The sequence below is a fragment of the Perissodus microlepis genome, chromosome 16, assembly GCF_051167445.1.
Source record: "Perissodus microlepis isolate ML-2025 ecotype Zambia chromosome 16, ASM5116744v1, whole genome shotgun sequence".
Taxonomy (NCBI): Eukaryota; Metazoa; Chordata; class Actinopteri; order Cichliformes; family Cichlidae; genus Perissodus; species Perissodus microlepis.
In genome coordinates this window covers 21,317,226-21,332,126 of record NC_140476.1, presented here as the reverse complement: position 1 = coordinate 21,332,126, position 14,901 = coordinate 21,317,226, and the positions used below count along the sequence as shown (strand labels likewise).

The 14,901-nt window shown below is 40.3% G+C and overlaps 1 protein-coding gene across 7 annotated transcripts in view; it reads left to right on the top strand.

The window, feature by feature from the left end:
- The window catches only part of il1rapl1a (interleukin 1 receptor accessory protein-like 1a), a 184,522-nt gene that overhangs the window by 125,009 nt on the left and 44,612 nt on the right, over nt 1–14,901 (top strand). For all 7 annotated transcript variants that reach the window (XM_084954857.1, XM_084954856.1, XM_084954855.1 and 4 more), the window contains one exon: nt 1,386–1,460. In XM_084954857.1, the coding sequence (XP_084810983.1) occupies nt 1,386–1,460 (75 nt within the window). The remainder of the gene's footprint in view (nt 1–1,385; nt 1,461–14,901) is intronic.

The following is a 14,901-nucleotide window of genomic DNA, read 5'->3' as shown; positions in this document are numbered from 1 at the left end:
ACCCAGTACAAAATATCAAACTGTGTTTACTGGGTATCTCTCAGCATAATGACAATGGACATTTATATTTATAGGCATTTCTTTATGAAAAAGCAAAAAAAAAAATTTTGTTAATGTTTGTTTTATTTTTGTTTTGTTTTTTAGCTTTCCCCACTCCTTCATTGTGACACTTTAAAAAAACACTAAAGAGAAACAAGAAGACACAAATGAGACAAAGTGACACATGTTCTGACACACCCAAGAAAAAAGGCCTTACACAGTACAAAATATATACAATATAAAATATTGTAAGAGAAGAGGGTTCTTGGTGTGCTGCTTTGTCACCCGTGCTTCCGCTATAACGTGGAGCCAAGCTGTGAAGAACTGTGATTCCAGTGTTGAATACAGCCTTTTCTATTTTATGTTCTTAAGAAAAATTGGTCATTCCTGCATTTTCCTTACAGATCTAGTCTTTTGAAGCTAACAACCTACACTGCTATGCCTGTGTGAAGTTGCGTATCAGAGTTTGTGATGCAGCTATTGATGCTAACTGGACTTTTTGACATTTGTGTTTACTTACTTTGCAGTGGATCTTAGGCAGGTTAGCACATAGCTGCTTCGGTAGAGGTCAAAGAGTAGCCGTTTACCTGTCAAATTAAATATTCATTTTAGGTCACACCAATGAACACATAATTCTGTGGAGGTGCTTAAGGTACCTATATATCCCTTCTTGAGTTCCAGGGTTGTATTGAGGCACAAACATATATAGCTGAAAGATTGTAGTTTCTTCATTTTAATAATATCTGGGCAGTTGATCAACCAACTGTCAGTCGATCCTGAACAATTTAATCATTGGATTGTGGTTTTTCTGATATCTATCAGTCATGCATACAGATTAAATTGTGAAATGTTCTAGGCTACGTAATCATTCCATTATGATTAGTTAAACCATATAAATGAAGCCCAAGGTCGATAGGCACTTAAAAGCAATGTGGCCACAAAAAAGCAAAGAGTGAAGAATACATTATATATGTATTATATGTATATAATGTGTATATAAAATGTATATAATATATAATGTTCTTATAATGTTCTTCCTCTCCCCCCCCCCCCCTTTTTTTGCACAAGTCAAAATGGGATGGGCATGTATTTAATAAAAATATATAATAAATATTTTAAAAATAAATGAATAAAAAAACAGATGATAAATCTCTGTAACGGCATGGCATACAACTAAATTTAAAAAAAGCTCATTCAGAAGTACCAAAAAGTGGATTCTGTTCATCTGGACGTAGCGTTTATAGTGTTTTTCCCACTGAAAACTACAGAAGTAGTTCATTAAAAAGGTGTTTGTCTGTATTTCTGCTTTATCCAAAAATAAATATTCCCTTTTTTTTCCTTTTCAGCTCCTTTGACGGACAAGCCGCCAAAGATCCTGTTCCCCTCGGAAAACAAGATTAGCAATATGGAGCTTCAGCTAGGTAAGACCTTTGTGGGATTTCTTTCCTCTGCACTCAGTGTTATCTGTGTCATTTTTAAATGAAAGCAAATGGATAACTGTACCAATCCTGCCCAGCACACCTACAGGCACTGATCGCAGATTGATGAGGGTTCTTTCACTTGCTGAGAAAACAGCAAAACAGGAAAAAAAAAACTGTAAAAGTGTTTGCCATATATGCTAATAGTCGCCACTAATGTCCCTTAGGCTGTTTTGTCAACAATGGAGAGCCCATATGCTGCCAGAGATCCATACACAGGCTTGCCGCATGGAGACGCAGCCACTTTCTGTTGCAGTTGTTTGTCTTCTTTGACGTGGGGTCACGATGGACCAAGTGTGTGCGCGTATGTGCACGAGGGTGTATGGTTTGGTTTCTTGTTTGTTTGTTTTTTTCTGCAGCAGCATATTGCTTGATTTCTGGGCACAGTCCGTTGTCCACATGGTGCTTGCCGCTCTATGAATGGCCAATGTGTCTGTCATGCTGAAGCCGGTCAGACAAGAGATTGGAAGAGTATTTGACAGAAAGACAGGGTGAGGACAAAGACAAAGAGTTGCAATGATTCATTGAGTGCTTGCCTTTTGTCTTCCATCTGATGCTACTGGAATGCAGGTAGTTAATTTAAAATGCCTCCACGGTTGGCTGATCAAGAGTGAAAAATTGCTGCTGTTGATAAACTGACAGGCACAGCCTCACATGTCAGCCTACTCACACCCATGCATGAACAGGTTGCACAATGTTGGCCCTTCAGCTATTTGTCTCATTTGTCTCTATCTTGATTCCAGTGAGATTGTGAGGAAAGACTTCACCCTCAAAAGTGACTCACTCATATTTATAGCCTCACGTCAGTTCCTTCTCGCATTTGCTGTGTGAGTACTGTACAGTAAGTGTGTGTGTGTGTGTGTGTGTGTGTGGGTGTGTGAGAGAGAGAGACTTTGAAAGAAAATTCTTTAAAAGAAGAATAGTGTAAATTATTGGATAACAGATTGAAATATCATGATTTTAAGCTCTGCTATGCCTTAAGCTAGACAAGATCTGGTCCTTACTCCTATTTAATGATTCATCTCTTTGTTAATCCTCCCATGGCTGGTAAATACATGCACCCATACCTCTTGTCTGAAATGCAGTGCAACTTTAATGTCAGAGTCACACTGGAGAAAATGGTGGTTGGAGACAGTAGTGTGACCAAACTTAGTTCAATGAACTTGAGATTTTGTTCCTTTTGTAATTGTTGCTTTGAAGACCAGGGTCACTGTAGTCTGCAACCACTAACAGTCAGTTACTGCCTTTTAGAGCAACTTTGTTTATGGGAAGCACTTCGAGGCAACTTGTGTTGTGATTCTGTGCTATGTAAATAAAATTGAATTGAATTGAAATACTAAAAAGCCAATACGATGAAGATGGTCTGCTTTCAGTTTGCGAATGAATGGGCTCAAGTTAGTAATTGACCCCATTCAATTGTTAGTAATTACATACAATCTGTTTGCAATGATATTGCAATTAACTGTGATAAATTGTCAAATATTGCAAATCTGTTGCTATTCCTGATATTCAGGGGGCAACACGGTAGTTAGGACTGTTGCCCCACAGCAAGAAGGTCCTGAGTTCTCTAATGTCTGCACGGGTTCTCTCCAGGTTCTCCTGGTCCAAACACATGCAATTATTTGGGTTACCTTCATTGGTCATTTGAATTTGGCTCTAGGTGTAAGTGTAAACGTAAAATATCTCTGTGTAAACCCTGCAACAGTTTGGCCACCTGTCCAGAGTGTACCTTATGGCAGCCGGGATAGGCTGAAGCCCCCGGGTGACCCCTGAATTGGATAATTGGAAGAAATGGATGGACTTTTAGAGCACAGCCAGAACCTCATGAACTTGAAATAACAATTCAGAATTTCCTCCGCAAAGAGTGCAGGGATATAATTTAACTGCAAAGTAACAAACATTCTGAAAGCTTGCTTTTATCTAGTTATTATATAGGCAAAAGCAAGGTTGCTCAACTAGTTGTAAACTAACTATAATCTATCTAGATGCACAAAATAAAGGGAAATTACTTTTAATGATATGGTAACCAAAGGTTTGGTACATCTACAAATAAATGAAAGAATAAATAGGGAACACTGTGAGATATCTAAGCAAGACAGAGAAAAAAAAACAATTAAGTCTAGTGTCTTGCGGTAAGACCTCACAGACTCCCAGAGGAGTATCTAAAACAGAGAGACACTGATGTAAATATTTTACAGTGGCTCCATTTTGTGTGCAGAATAGTTGTCTCTCCCTCTAGACGAGAGTTTCTCTTTTATTTAGTTTTATTTATTTATTCTCTTCTTCCTTAATATTTGTTGAGCCATGCCCTAAGCAGCTTTATGGGGCATTGTGGCAGATTTATGATAGCTAGAACGTGCACAGAAAGAGGCCGGTCTCTTATGGCAAGCGCGAAATAGAGAGGGAGAGGAAAAAAGACACAGGAGCCAGTGGAGGCCGGTGGATGGGCAGTAAAACCGGAGCTGTAAGCAGAGAGATAAATCTGCAACACTGCCGGGAAACACAGGCCAACTTTATCTCCTCTGCTGTTGCAACCAGTGCAGATCTTAGACATCCTACATCCCAGCTAGCTTTACACGGTGCACACGCACACACTGGCAGGCATAAATAAAACACATATGTTACATAAACTCTCACAGAAGACCTGCAGCAGAGATGTTCTGGAAAGTCTAAGAAGATGAATGTGAGAAACTCGGGCCTCAGAATCGTGATAGGCAAGCGGGGACTCAGAGACAAGACAGGATGGTTGAGAGGGAATACACACACGGGATTAGTAACTGTTTTCGTTTAAAGGGGGGTTTTGTCAGATCTTCTCTCTTCAGGTTCCCTCTTCCTGGATGTTTCTGCCACTACATCCCTTTCTGCTGATGGACCGAAATCCCACAGCTACAGATTCTGTCACTCAGGACTACATACATTAAGCCCCAATTCTACCACCAAATAGCTGTGTGTGTATGTGTGTGTGCGTGCGTGCGTGCATGCGTGTGTGTGTGTGTGTGTGTGTGTGTGTGTTGCTCTCTTCACAAATCTCTTCTTTAGGGCATCAGGAATCCTCAGGGATATGTGACTGTGCGTCTGCTGAAAGCCGGCCTGCACTGCATCAGAAACATTACTTTTGGACAACTTGACATTTTCAGTCTGTGTATAATGTTGGATTTTTACCATTAGCCACTCAGCTATTCTTTTGCCAGATTTACTACTGTCCCCCAGTGGTGACTTGGTGAAGTCCACTCCACATTTCTTCCAGAATTAGGAGGATGATTCATTATATTAATGGGTTTAAATCTGTGTGTAGGTGCTGGGGTTGGTGAGAGGGAAATGCACAAAATACATATACTCACAGTACAGTAATATGACACATTACACATAGCCTAGCAGAAACACACACACACAGACTCACATGCAGGATTGGTGTTGACTCCCTTGGGATGATTTGTCATGGAGTTCAGAGGGTGTGGGTTAAAGATTCAGCTCATGCTTACACTGCACTTCAGTGAGAGCATTTTTCTGTCTCTCCAGCTCTCCCTCTTCATCGCAACACATACAAACATGCACTTGCAAATATTCAAACAACCCGGCACTACTTGAGGTGGATAGGTCACACACACGCTTGCAGCGCAGACCTCTGCAACCGTGGGATAATTGTAACTGATAGAGGATTTTACTATCCCCCAAAGCCAGCAGATGGGTGCACTCGTGTGGAAAGGAATTAGAATCCATTATTTCAGAGAGCAGGAACCAACAGCAGAGGATGGGCAGCAAGAGGGAGAAGGCTCTTCTACCTACTTCATTTAAACAGAGACGGGTCTACACACACGCACGCACATCCATGCACCTGTACGTGTGCACACATCTTCTCACACTGTACACCCTCAGGGGTGTTTAGAGCTGTATTAGACTGACACTCAAAACGCTGATGTTCCCAATTTAGCAAGTAATTCAGCAATGCAATTTTGAAAAGCTCAAAGAAAAAGCCAGCGTGGATGTTCAGCTTCTTTCATGACCTTTTGGAAACAGCTGGTTATGTTTAGTTTGAATGCACTGACTGAAAGAGATACATCATGTTTTGTTATTGTGAGCCGAGAAAGAACTGAGGGTAAATATTAATCTTGAAAACCCACGTTAGCTCATGTACTGCTGTTGACGTGGCCATAAAACACAGGCATTCAGCTAGCCTGCATTTGTAATACTGAACTGTGATTATACAGGTTACCCTTCCAGATTCCACTAGTTCAACAAACAGCACCACTATTCATACATTTCATAGCTGCTTACCCAATTTAGGGTCATGGAGGGCTGGAACGCATCCAAGCTGTCATGTGGCAAGAGGTGGGTACGGTTTGAACAAAGCTATTGCAGGTCTCCATCGCAGGTCCTGCATTTTAATTTATGTACCAAAAACCAAAGCACAAGTATATAACAATGGATAGAGGGAAACAAAATTTATCAAACCTTTTAGGGCTAGATTGAACGCTCAAAGTTAAAATGATGTCCCGAAAAAATGTTAGTTTTTTCTTTAATGTCTTTATATATAAAACATAACATATAGCATCTTTTTCCTCCGAGTTCATGCCTTATCTCATCCGTGTTCTTGCTCACCTCTCCCTTCCATCTATGTCTATTTCTACATCTTTTCATCCATTACATCTCTTCTGTTCTCACGGCGTCACCTGTTGACCTCTGCTTGCTTGGAGATTTGAGGATTGTACAGAACTCCACATTAGTGAGGACATTCTTAAGCTTCGACACCTAGCCTTGACAACAAACATGCCGCTTTTCCTCGGAGAGGGTGAAATTGAAGTTGACATTGCTCTGGAGAGTTACTGGAGGTCAAAGGAGATTCACTTCATTAAATTACTTTCTGTCTCTGTCTGCTTCTTTTTTTTGTCCGTGTCTTACAAACACACACATACACACACTTTAATTTCCGGACTTAAATGATACATCTTTGACAGTTTCCTTGCTCCCTTTTGCCTCTGTTCGTGCCACCTTTCTGATTTTCAGCTCCAGCATTCATGATCACCCGACATGTTGTTATGTGTTTCAATTGCATCGCTATAATAATGCAAAGAAGAAGTATTGAAATCTTTTAACTAATTTAAAGTAAAAAACTGAATTAAATTCTTTAATTCTATTTTTTAAGTGTAAAATATTGTTATTAAAATACACTTACATTAAGAGTAGTCTTTATAATGAACCATTTCAGAATGATGTATGTTTTATTATAATTCCTGTACCATTTGTGGGTAGATTACTTTAACTTTTTCACCTGATGAAGTAATAATTTTTTGTATTTCCCTAGAGATCAATAAAGTTGTGTCCTAATCTCATCTTATTTACAGAAAATAACATTACATTTGGTAAAAACTGCATTTATTGTATCTAGAGTAACTATAGTTATCAAATAAATGTAGTGAAGAAAAAAAGGGGTTGCAATCCTCCTGAAATGATGTGTGAGTAGACATACAGTAGCAGCAGAAAAGCAAATGCTCGTGTAAATAGCACATCAAAACTCTTAAGTGCAGCTTTTGAGTAAAGAAAAGGACTATGCAGCACTTTCTAAAGATGTCCATTTGGTTATGTTAATGTTTTGTGATAAATGACGTATTTATATTACAGCACAGAGATAAAAATCACACACTGAGAACCCTTAAAGGTCACCCCGCAGATATGTCATTATATTTGGTTGTAGCCCCACAGTGACCCAGTGTTAAGTAACCCATGGTGACCGGTATGGTAAGTAGTGTGTCAGCGAAACAAAGCTGAATGTTTAAGTGTGTGAACGGTCGTCATTAATCACCAAGTCTGGGGCACAGAGCAGGAGACTGCAGTATGATAAATGAACTAACTGCTTCTCTCATGCCTAACCGTAAAGGGAGAGGGAGGGAGGAAAGCAGACAAACGCAAAACTGTACAGAGACATAGCACAACACAACACCCTACTGTGCATCGTACACAGGGGTTTGTTTGCTGACTTTAAATTGCTCACCACGGCTGAAGTGAGGCCAAGAGATGCGAGAAAGGTGTGGACACTCTCTTGATTCATATTCGGCTGCTGAGGTACCAATCTCAGCAGCTAATTCAGCATGCTGAATTGGTGTGAGAAGAGGCTATCTGACCGCCTGCCTATTTAATGCAGTGTCCTCTTAATTTTGTATTCTCTTTCTATGATGGTAGAAGAGCATGAAACAGCTCTTTTAATCAATAGTTTTCTCAGGTCAGGTCCTACCTAGGCTGGCTGCACTGGAGTGTTTCATTATGTAACACCATATATACCCATCCAAAATGTGCAGACTTATCTATATTCTATGAACTCCATGTATTTTCTGAAAGCGTGACTGTATATAGGGGATAGGCATATGAAGAGTGCATGGATGTGTCTCGGCAAGTGTGATTGTCTGTGTGAAAGGGATCCTTCTGCTGCACTGATCTGTGACCTCAGCAGAGCATGGTAACCTTGTGATTCATAAATCACTTTTGTGTGAGCGAACACTGCCCCTCAGGTTCTCAGTCAGATCTCTACCTTGCTTGTCACAATCAGTTTCAAAACACCAACATGATGATGGTTAAAACACTCACCTCAAGGCTTCAAGTCCAACTGTTATATATAGCTTACGAGACAAAATAAAAGCAAATACAAATATGACCTCACCAGAGTCCATCTGTTATGCATTACTCAAAATATACGATATAGTAATGGTTGTGTGAACCTTAATAATAAGGCAAAATATGGCTGTGAAAAGAGTTTTGGCTCGATCGCTTAGGTGCGTTTGTCTGTGTTACTTTCTGGAGTAGAATACACAAACTAGCGTGTTATTTTCTGTTACTTTCACCATGTGCTTTCAGGTCAGCTGACAGGTGACCCTCTCTTGTGGTCTTGTAAAGCGCTACTTAGAAGACGTGAGGCATTGTGACTTGACGCTTCAGTCAGCTTTAGTTTCAACTCGGCGTGCCACGTCCACCGGGTCTAGCCCTGACAAGAGCCACAGATTGCCTTCACTGCCTGCCGTGAGCTCAACTTTCTGCTTACTGTCAGTGTGCGTATTCACTCAGGCAGTCAGTCATGTGTTTGTGTTTGTGCATGTGTGTCTGCTAGGACTAAAGCACAGTCATTATCCAGGCAATCACAAGCACTCATGCTAAGTCAGTCACGAGTAAGAGTTTCTCCACATTTAAGCCCAAAGATGTCTTTAAAGAGAGACTATTTAGATAATGGTAGCTTTTACCTCATCGGGCTGCTGATGCTCAAGTTCAGTGACAGGTAATCAAAGGAAAGAAGCACCCCACTCATCCCGGCATCACTCTGTATTTGACACAACAAGGGTAGACAGGGTGAGGAGGCAGACATAATGAGACCTGTCTCCTTATTAGAGGTCTCTTCTTTCAGAAATTGCCCTTTCATCCTCTTCCAGTCACTGCCTCCTCTATTTGGTCAAAGCACCAATGGCAAGGTCAGGGGGCACGATGTAAGAGAGGAACTTGAAATACAGACTACATCAACAAAATGTGACTAAAAAGGAATTAGCCAGAAAGAAACTGATGTAGGCTAACAAGAAAAGATGGAGCAAGGATGAAGTAGTGGAGAAAAAAATATAATGACAAGGATGGAGAGAGATAGGCGGGGGGCAGTGGGGAGGGAGCTGGCACTGGAATGACATGCATGAACAGCAAAGCGAGCAGGGGAAAAGGCGGCTTTGCCATTCACTTTGAAGCTTGCTCCACTTCTGTCTCTGTTATGTAACAGAAAAATGAAGAAAAACAAGTGCCAAAAAACTAGGCAGGGTGTTGAGAGAGGGAGGGAAAAAAAGACGAAGAAGGCAAGATAGAACTTCTAAACTTCAGCGCTCTGACGTTTCCGGCAGGCGAGTGGCTGTATTCGGACAATGGGGTTAGTCACCGTGCTGCACCAAGCCTTGGTGTTGAGTGAGGGGTAAAAGAGTTAGCAGAAAAAGAGGGAGATCAGTCGGTGGTGTGAAGAGAGACAAGAAAGGAGGCTTGAGAAGAGGCGGTTGGACAGAAAACGATAAGGAGGGAGAGGAGAGAAAGAGGAGGAGGTATAAACAGAAAGCAGAGGAGAAGGACCACACTGAGCATTTCAACCCGAGAGATCTAGCTACAGTAACTCTCTTTCTTCTTCTTCTTCTGTGTTTCTGTGTTACATAAGCAGATCTCTTTGGAGACCATATGAGGCACTTCACTTATGTCTGTTCTCTGTTAACTAAAGAAGACCTCTGGCTGGAGGCCACAACTTCACCCGGCAATCAGGAGCAGTTTTGCACTTTAGCTAACACCTTTTTACCAGCTCCAGTTTTGCTTTTTTATGACAATCAATCTTCATGATGTCACCATCGCCCACGGCAGTGAATGTTGCTATGGAGATCAGTAGATCTGCACTGAACTACTGCCTTAGGGAGAGCGTATGCAGGGTTACATTAGTGCATGCGTTCGTGTGTGCGCGCGTCTTGTGTTTGTGCGTGTGTGCATCTTTCTGTCTGTGCACACACGGTTCATCTTTAATTGCCATCTGCAATCTGTATCCTGAACACAGTCAGTAATTCAAGAGGCCCAGCATGTGGTAAATAGCTGAGACTCATTTACAAGTGTGTTAATGGACTTTCTCTGTCTCTGTCTTTCGGGTGTCCCTTTCTCTTTTTCTCTCCACAGTCACACATGCAGCTCAAAATATATTACAGAGCGTCAGAATGAATGCGTTATAAAAGTGGTTTGTGTATGATTTGCATAATTTTATGAATAAACACATAGTCAGATAATTATCTTCGATTTTTTTCCATTACCATAAACACTGTCAGACTGATTGTAATTGGCTTGTTTTATTCTGTAAAATTGGCATTAACGGGTGCTAGCCGGTGCTAGTCTGAGGTGGGGGAAAATTAGGGCAGTCAGCTAAAATTTACTGAGGCTATTCTTGCTACTGTTCAGGGAAGTGTCTAATATGAAAATGAAGTTTGTAAATTTGAAATGAAAAAAACTGACAAATCTTTTTTTAACTTTAAGTTATCCATTCATGGGATGAGACTGAGCCTCATTTCCTTTAACTATTTTAGCCTGCTCTTGCCTTCTTTTCTGCACTTTCCTCCTCCCAGATTCTCTTCTTCCTGCCTTAACTGCTCCCTTCAACCTCTGAAAAGTGTTATTAGTATTAAACAATGGAAGAATAGGCATGCTAAGTAGTAGCTTTACTTTCCTTAATAACCACCCTCTATGGTAATAATTGCCCCCTTTGAAACAAAAGGAAAAATTCTTCTTGCGTTACTAGGCAGTTAGCATGCAGCTGCAACAGTTTTATGTATTTGTGGGGGTGCCTGTTTATTGTTGCATACTGTATATAGCACATCATTAAAGATATCACACTTTTTTACTCACACTCTTTTTTGTTGTTATCCTCTTCAGTGACAGCTAGCTTGATTTATTAGGCCAAAGAACCGAATGGAACAGAAGTGTTTTGCAGTGTAATGCACTTCTGCACACGAGAAAAGTTGTGAATTTTGTTATTGTGTTAAGCATATGAAAAAGAAAATTACAACATTGCAGGATGAATGGGACTTAATTTTATAAACCCCTTTTTTAACAACTGTAAAGCAGCTAGTGCTAACATATTGAACAGAACAAGGCCAGTGACTGGCAATTGAGTAAAAGCAACTCCTACAAAGATAAAGACAGGTGTCCAGGAGGAAAAACTAGGGACATTGTGTGCTCATTTCCAGGGGCAGTTTTAGGGTCTGTTAGCAAAAATTCTTCCAATTAGCATTCAGTATGTTATAAATCTGACAAAACACCAACAGTGTACTAGTCTAAGTTGCGTAATAACCAGGCCTGACAATGAACATAATACAAGTTTCCTGGCCTGCAATTTTTCATGTTTTATTATAGCGTCAAGTTGTTTTGTTTTGTTTTGTTTTTTACTTTAAACTTTTTTAATAGTCAAGACATGTGTTCTTTAATTTCTTATAGAGTTATTCTATCCCATGCTGCCAGCATTAGATCCTATTGTTTATTGTAGAAACAGCTTGTTTTAACACTATAACAGCTTGTTATAGTCCTACTAGATTTTTGTTGTCTGTCTGAACTGTGGTTTCTGTTATTCATGCACCTATTTACTCTGTCATTACATAGCTTCAGCTTTTTTTTCTATATAATGTGTGGCTGGCAGTTATTGTAAAGCTAACAACTTTGCACTGCTGGTTTGCTACCTGCTAATAACCTTTTTGACCTCTTCTTACTTAATTTCTTCTCCACTCAGTGGCTTTTCTAATCGCATGCGCTGCCCTATTAGAGATAACATGACCTTTTATGTGTTGGCAGTTTCCTGTGTGACCTTTAAGAATAAGGCAGACTGAGAACAGATGTGGATCGAGTGGAACGTAATGTGTAGCTAAAGTGGATTCCATCACTGATTCAGCCAAAATAGGCCATTACAACATTTTGTCCTCAACTGTAAAATGAGAAAATTAGTCACCTTTACGTACGTGCAAGTGTAGCCAAGCGTACAAGGACTTCTCTGGCCTCATCTCTTGTTCCCTTTAGTAGAACAGGCCCACCTGATCAGGCCATGTTTCCCAAGTAATCTGTCACTTTCACTGTTTTGCGGTGTTCCTCCTCATCACTTTCTTTACCCCTCATTGGTTTTGAACTCCTGTATCTGTTTTCTATCTCTGGTGCCATCACTCTTTAGTTTATCTTTTTCTTTTGTGAGTTCTGTTCATAATGGAAATTTGTGAATTGATTTTTCCCCCACACTGAAATCAATCAAATCAATAGAATCGACTGTAATCTGAAACAAATGTTTGGAAATGCTCATTATTTGTAACTCATAGTTAGTTTTTCACCCCTCTTTTATATAATTTTCTCAAGGAGTGAGTAAATAATATTAAAAGTACTTTGGTAAGAAGCATAGGTTTTTGACTTTTGGCACACAACTTTTTGCAATTATAGTTAATATTCAGCAGCTGGTTAGAAATAGCAGCGAAAAAGCTGAATTTCAATATATATGAGCACTGCATCCACACAGTGCTATCAAATGGTGTCTTTACCTCAATCAGGCTCCCTGTTTCTTTGTGAATGTGGTTGCTCAAGCATGCACTAATGTTATTTCCAGCAGAACAACAGTATTCCCTTTTGGCTTTAACTCTGTTTGGGAAACATATAACTTTTCCATTACTTAAATTCCCCATGCTCTGTAGGTAGCTTGGCTTTTCACCTGTGTGAATGAGCAGCATGCACACGCACTGGTGAACAAACAAAATACATACACGCAAGCATGTAATTGAGCAAAACTGCCGTGCATGATTGCAGAATTGTATTGTAGATTTACATTCACCCTTTTCTATGTGTGGGAGGTCTTTTCTGAAGTTCATCCCACATATATTTTTACCTGATAGTGTGTCCCTAGTGAACAATTCAGGCTCTAAATGTATAGGTAAAACCATAATATATTTCCAACCCTACCAGGTAGATTTTTGGACAGTGACAGAATTTACAAAATTTGTGATTTTACCTCTGTACACCACCACAGTGGATCTTAAATCAAACAGTAAATGTGTGATTGAGGTACAGACTTTGAGCTTTAATTCAAGGGATTTAACAGAAGTACCGGATTAACTGTTGAGGAATTAAAGCCATTTTTCATACCCAGTCCCCCATTTTCAGAGACTGAGAAGTAATTGGAAGTTGACTGAAAAGTAGTTCCTGTTTCCTCATTAGTCCATGACAAATTAAGCATATTGAAAGATGTGGAGCTGATTCCAAGTACTAAACTTCCATTTGGAGCTCTCAATATGAGGTCCAAAGAGATGTCAGTGCAAATGATGAGTGGCATCATTAGGCAAAAAATACATCAATAAAATAAAAATAAACCAATCAAAGAGACTGCAGAAACTGTAGCAGTGACCAAATCTACAATCCAGTACATTTTTTTAATTCACTCACCAGCTCAGTAACACCAAAGATACCTTAACAAGCAAAGAAGAAAGCTGAACTACAGGGAGTGCAGAATTATTAGGCAAATGAGTATTTTGTCCACATCATCCTCTTCATGCATGTTGTCTTACTCCAAGCTGTATAGGCTCGAAAGCCTACTACCAATTAAGCATATTAGGTGATGTGCATCTCTGTAATGAGAAGGGGTGTGGTCTAATGACATCAACACCCTATATCAGGTGTGCATAATTATTAGGCAACGTCCTTTCCTTTGGCAAAATGGGTCAAAAGAAGGACTTGACAGGCTCAGAAAAGTCAAAAATAGTGAGATATCTTGCAGAGGGATGCAGCAGTCTCAAAATTGCAAAGCTTCTGAAGCGTGATCATCGAACAATCAAGCGTTTCATTCAAAATAGTCAACAGGGTTGCAAGAAGCGTGTGGAAAAACCAAGGTGCAAAATAACTGCCCATGAACTGAGAAAAGTCAAGCGTGCAGCTGCCAAGATGCCACTTGCCACCAGTTTGGCCATATTTCAGAGCTGCAACATCACTGGAGTGCCCAAAAGCACAAGGTGTGCAATACTCAGAGACATGGCCAAGGTAAGAAAGGCTGAAAGACGACCACCACTGAACAAGACACACAAGCTGAAACGTCAAGACTGGGCCAAGAAATATCTCAAGACTGATTTTTCTAAGGTTTTATGGACTGATGAAATGAGAGTGAGTCTTGATGGGCCAGATGGATGGGCCCGTGGCTGGATTGGTAAAGGGCAGAGAGCTCCAGTCCGACTCAGACGCCAGCAAGGTGGAGGTGGAGTACTGGTTTGGGCTGGTATCACCAAAGATGAGCTTGTGGGGCCTTTTCGGGTTGAGGATGGAGTCAAGCTCAACTCCCAGTCCTACTGCCAGTTTCTGGAAGACACCTTCTTCAAGCAGTGGTACAGGAAGAAGTCTGCATCCTTCAAGAAAAACATGATTTTCATGCAGGACAATGCTCCATCACACGCGTCCAAGTACTCCACAGCGTGGCTGGCAAGAAAGGGTATAAAAGAAGAAAAACTAATGACATGGCCTCCTTGTTCACCTGATCTGAACCCCATTGAGAACCTGTGGTCCATCATCAAATGTGAGATTTACAAGGAGGGAAAACAGTACACCTCTCTGAACAGTGTCTGGGAGGCTGTGGTTACTGCTGCACGCAATGTTGATGGTGAACAGATCAAAACACTGACAGAATCCATGGATGGCAGGCTTTTGAGTGTCCTTGCAAAGAAAGGTGGCTATATTGGTCGCTGATTTGTTTTTGTTTTGTTTTTGAATGTCAGAAATGTATATTTGTGAATGTGGAGATGTTATATTGGTTTCACTGGTAAAAATAAATCATTGAAATGGGTATATATTTGTTTTTTGTTAAGTTGCCTAATAATTATGCACAGTAATAGTCACC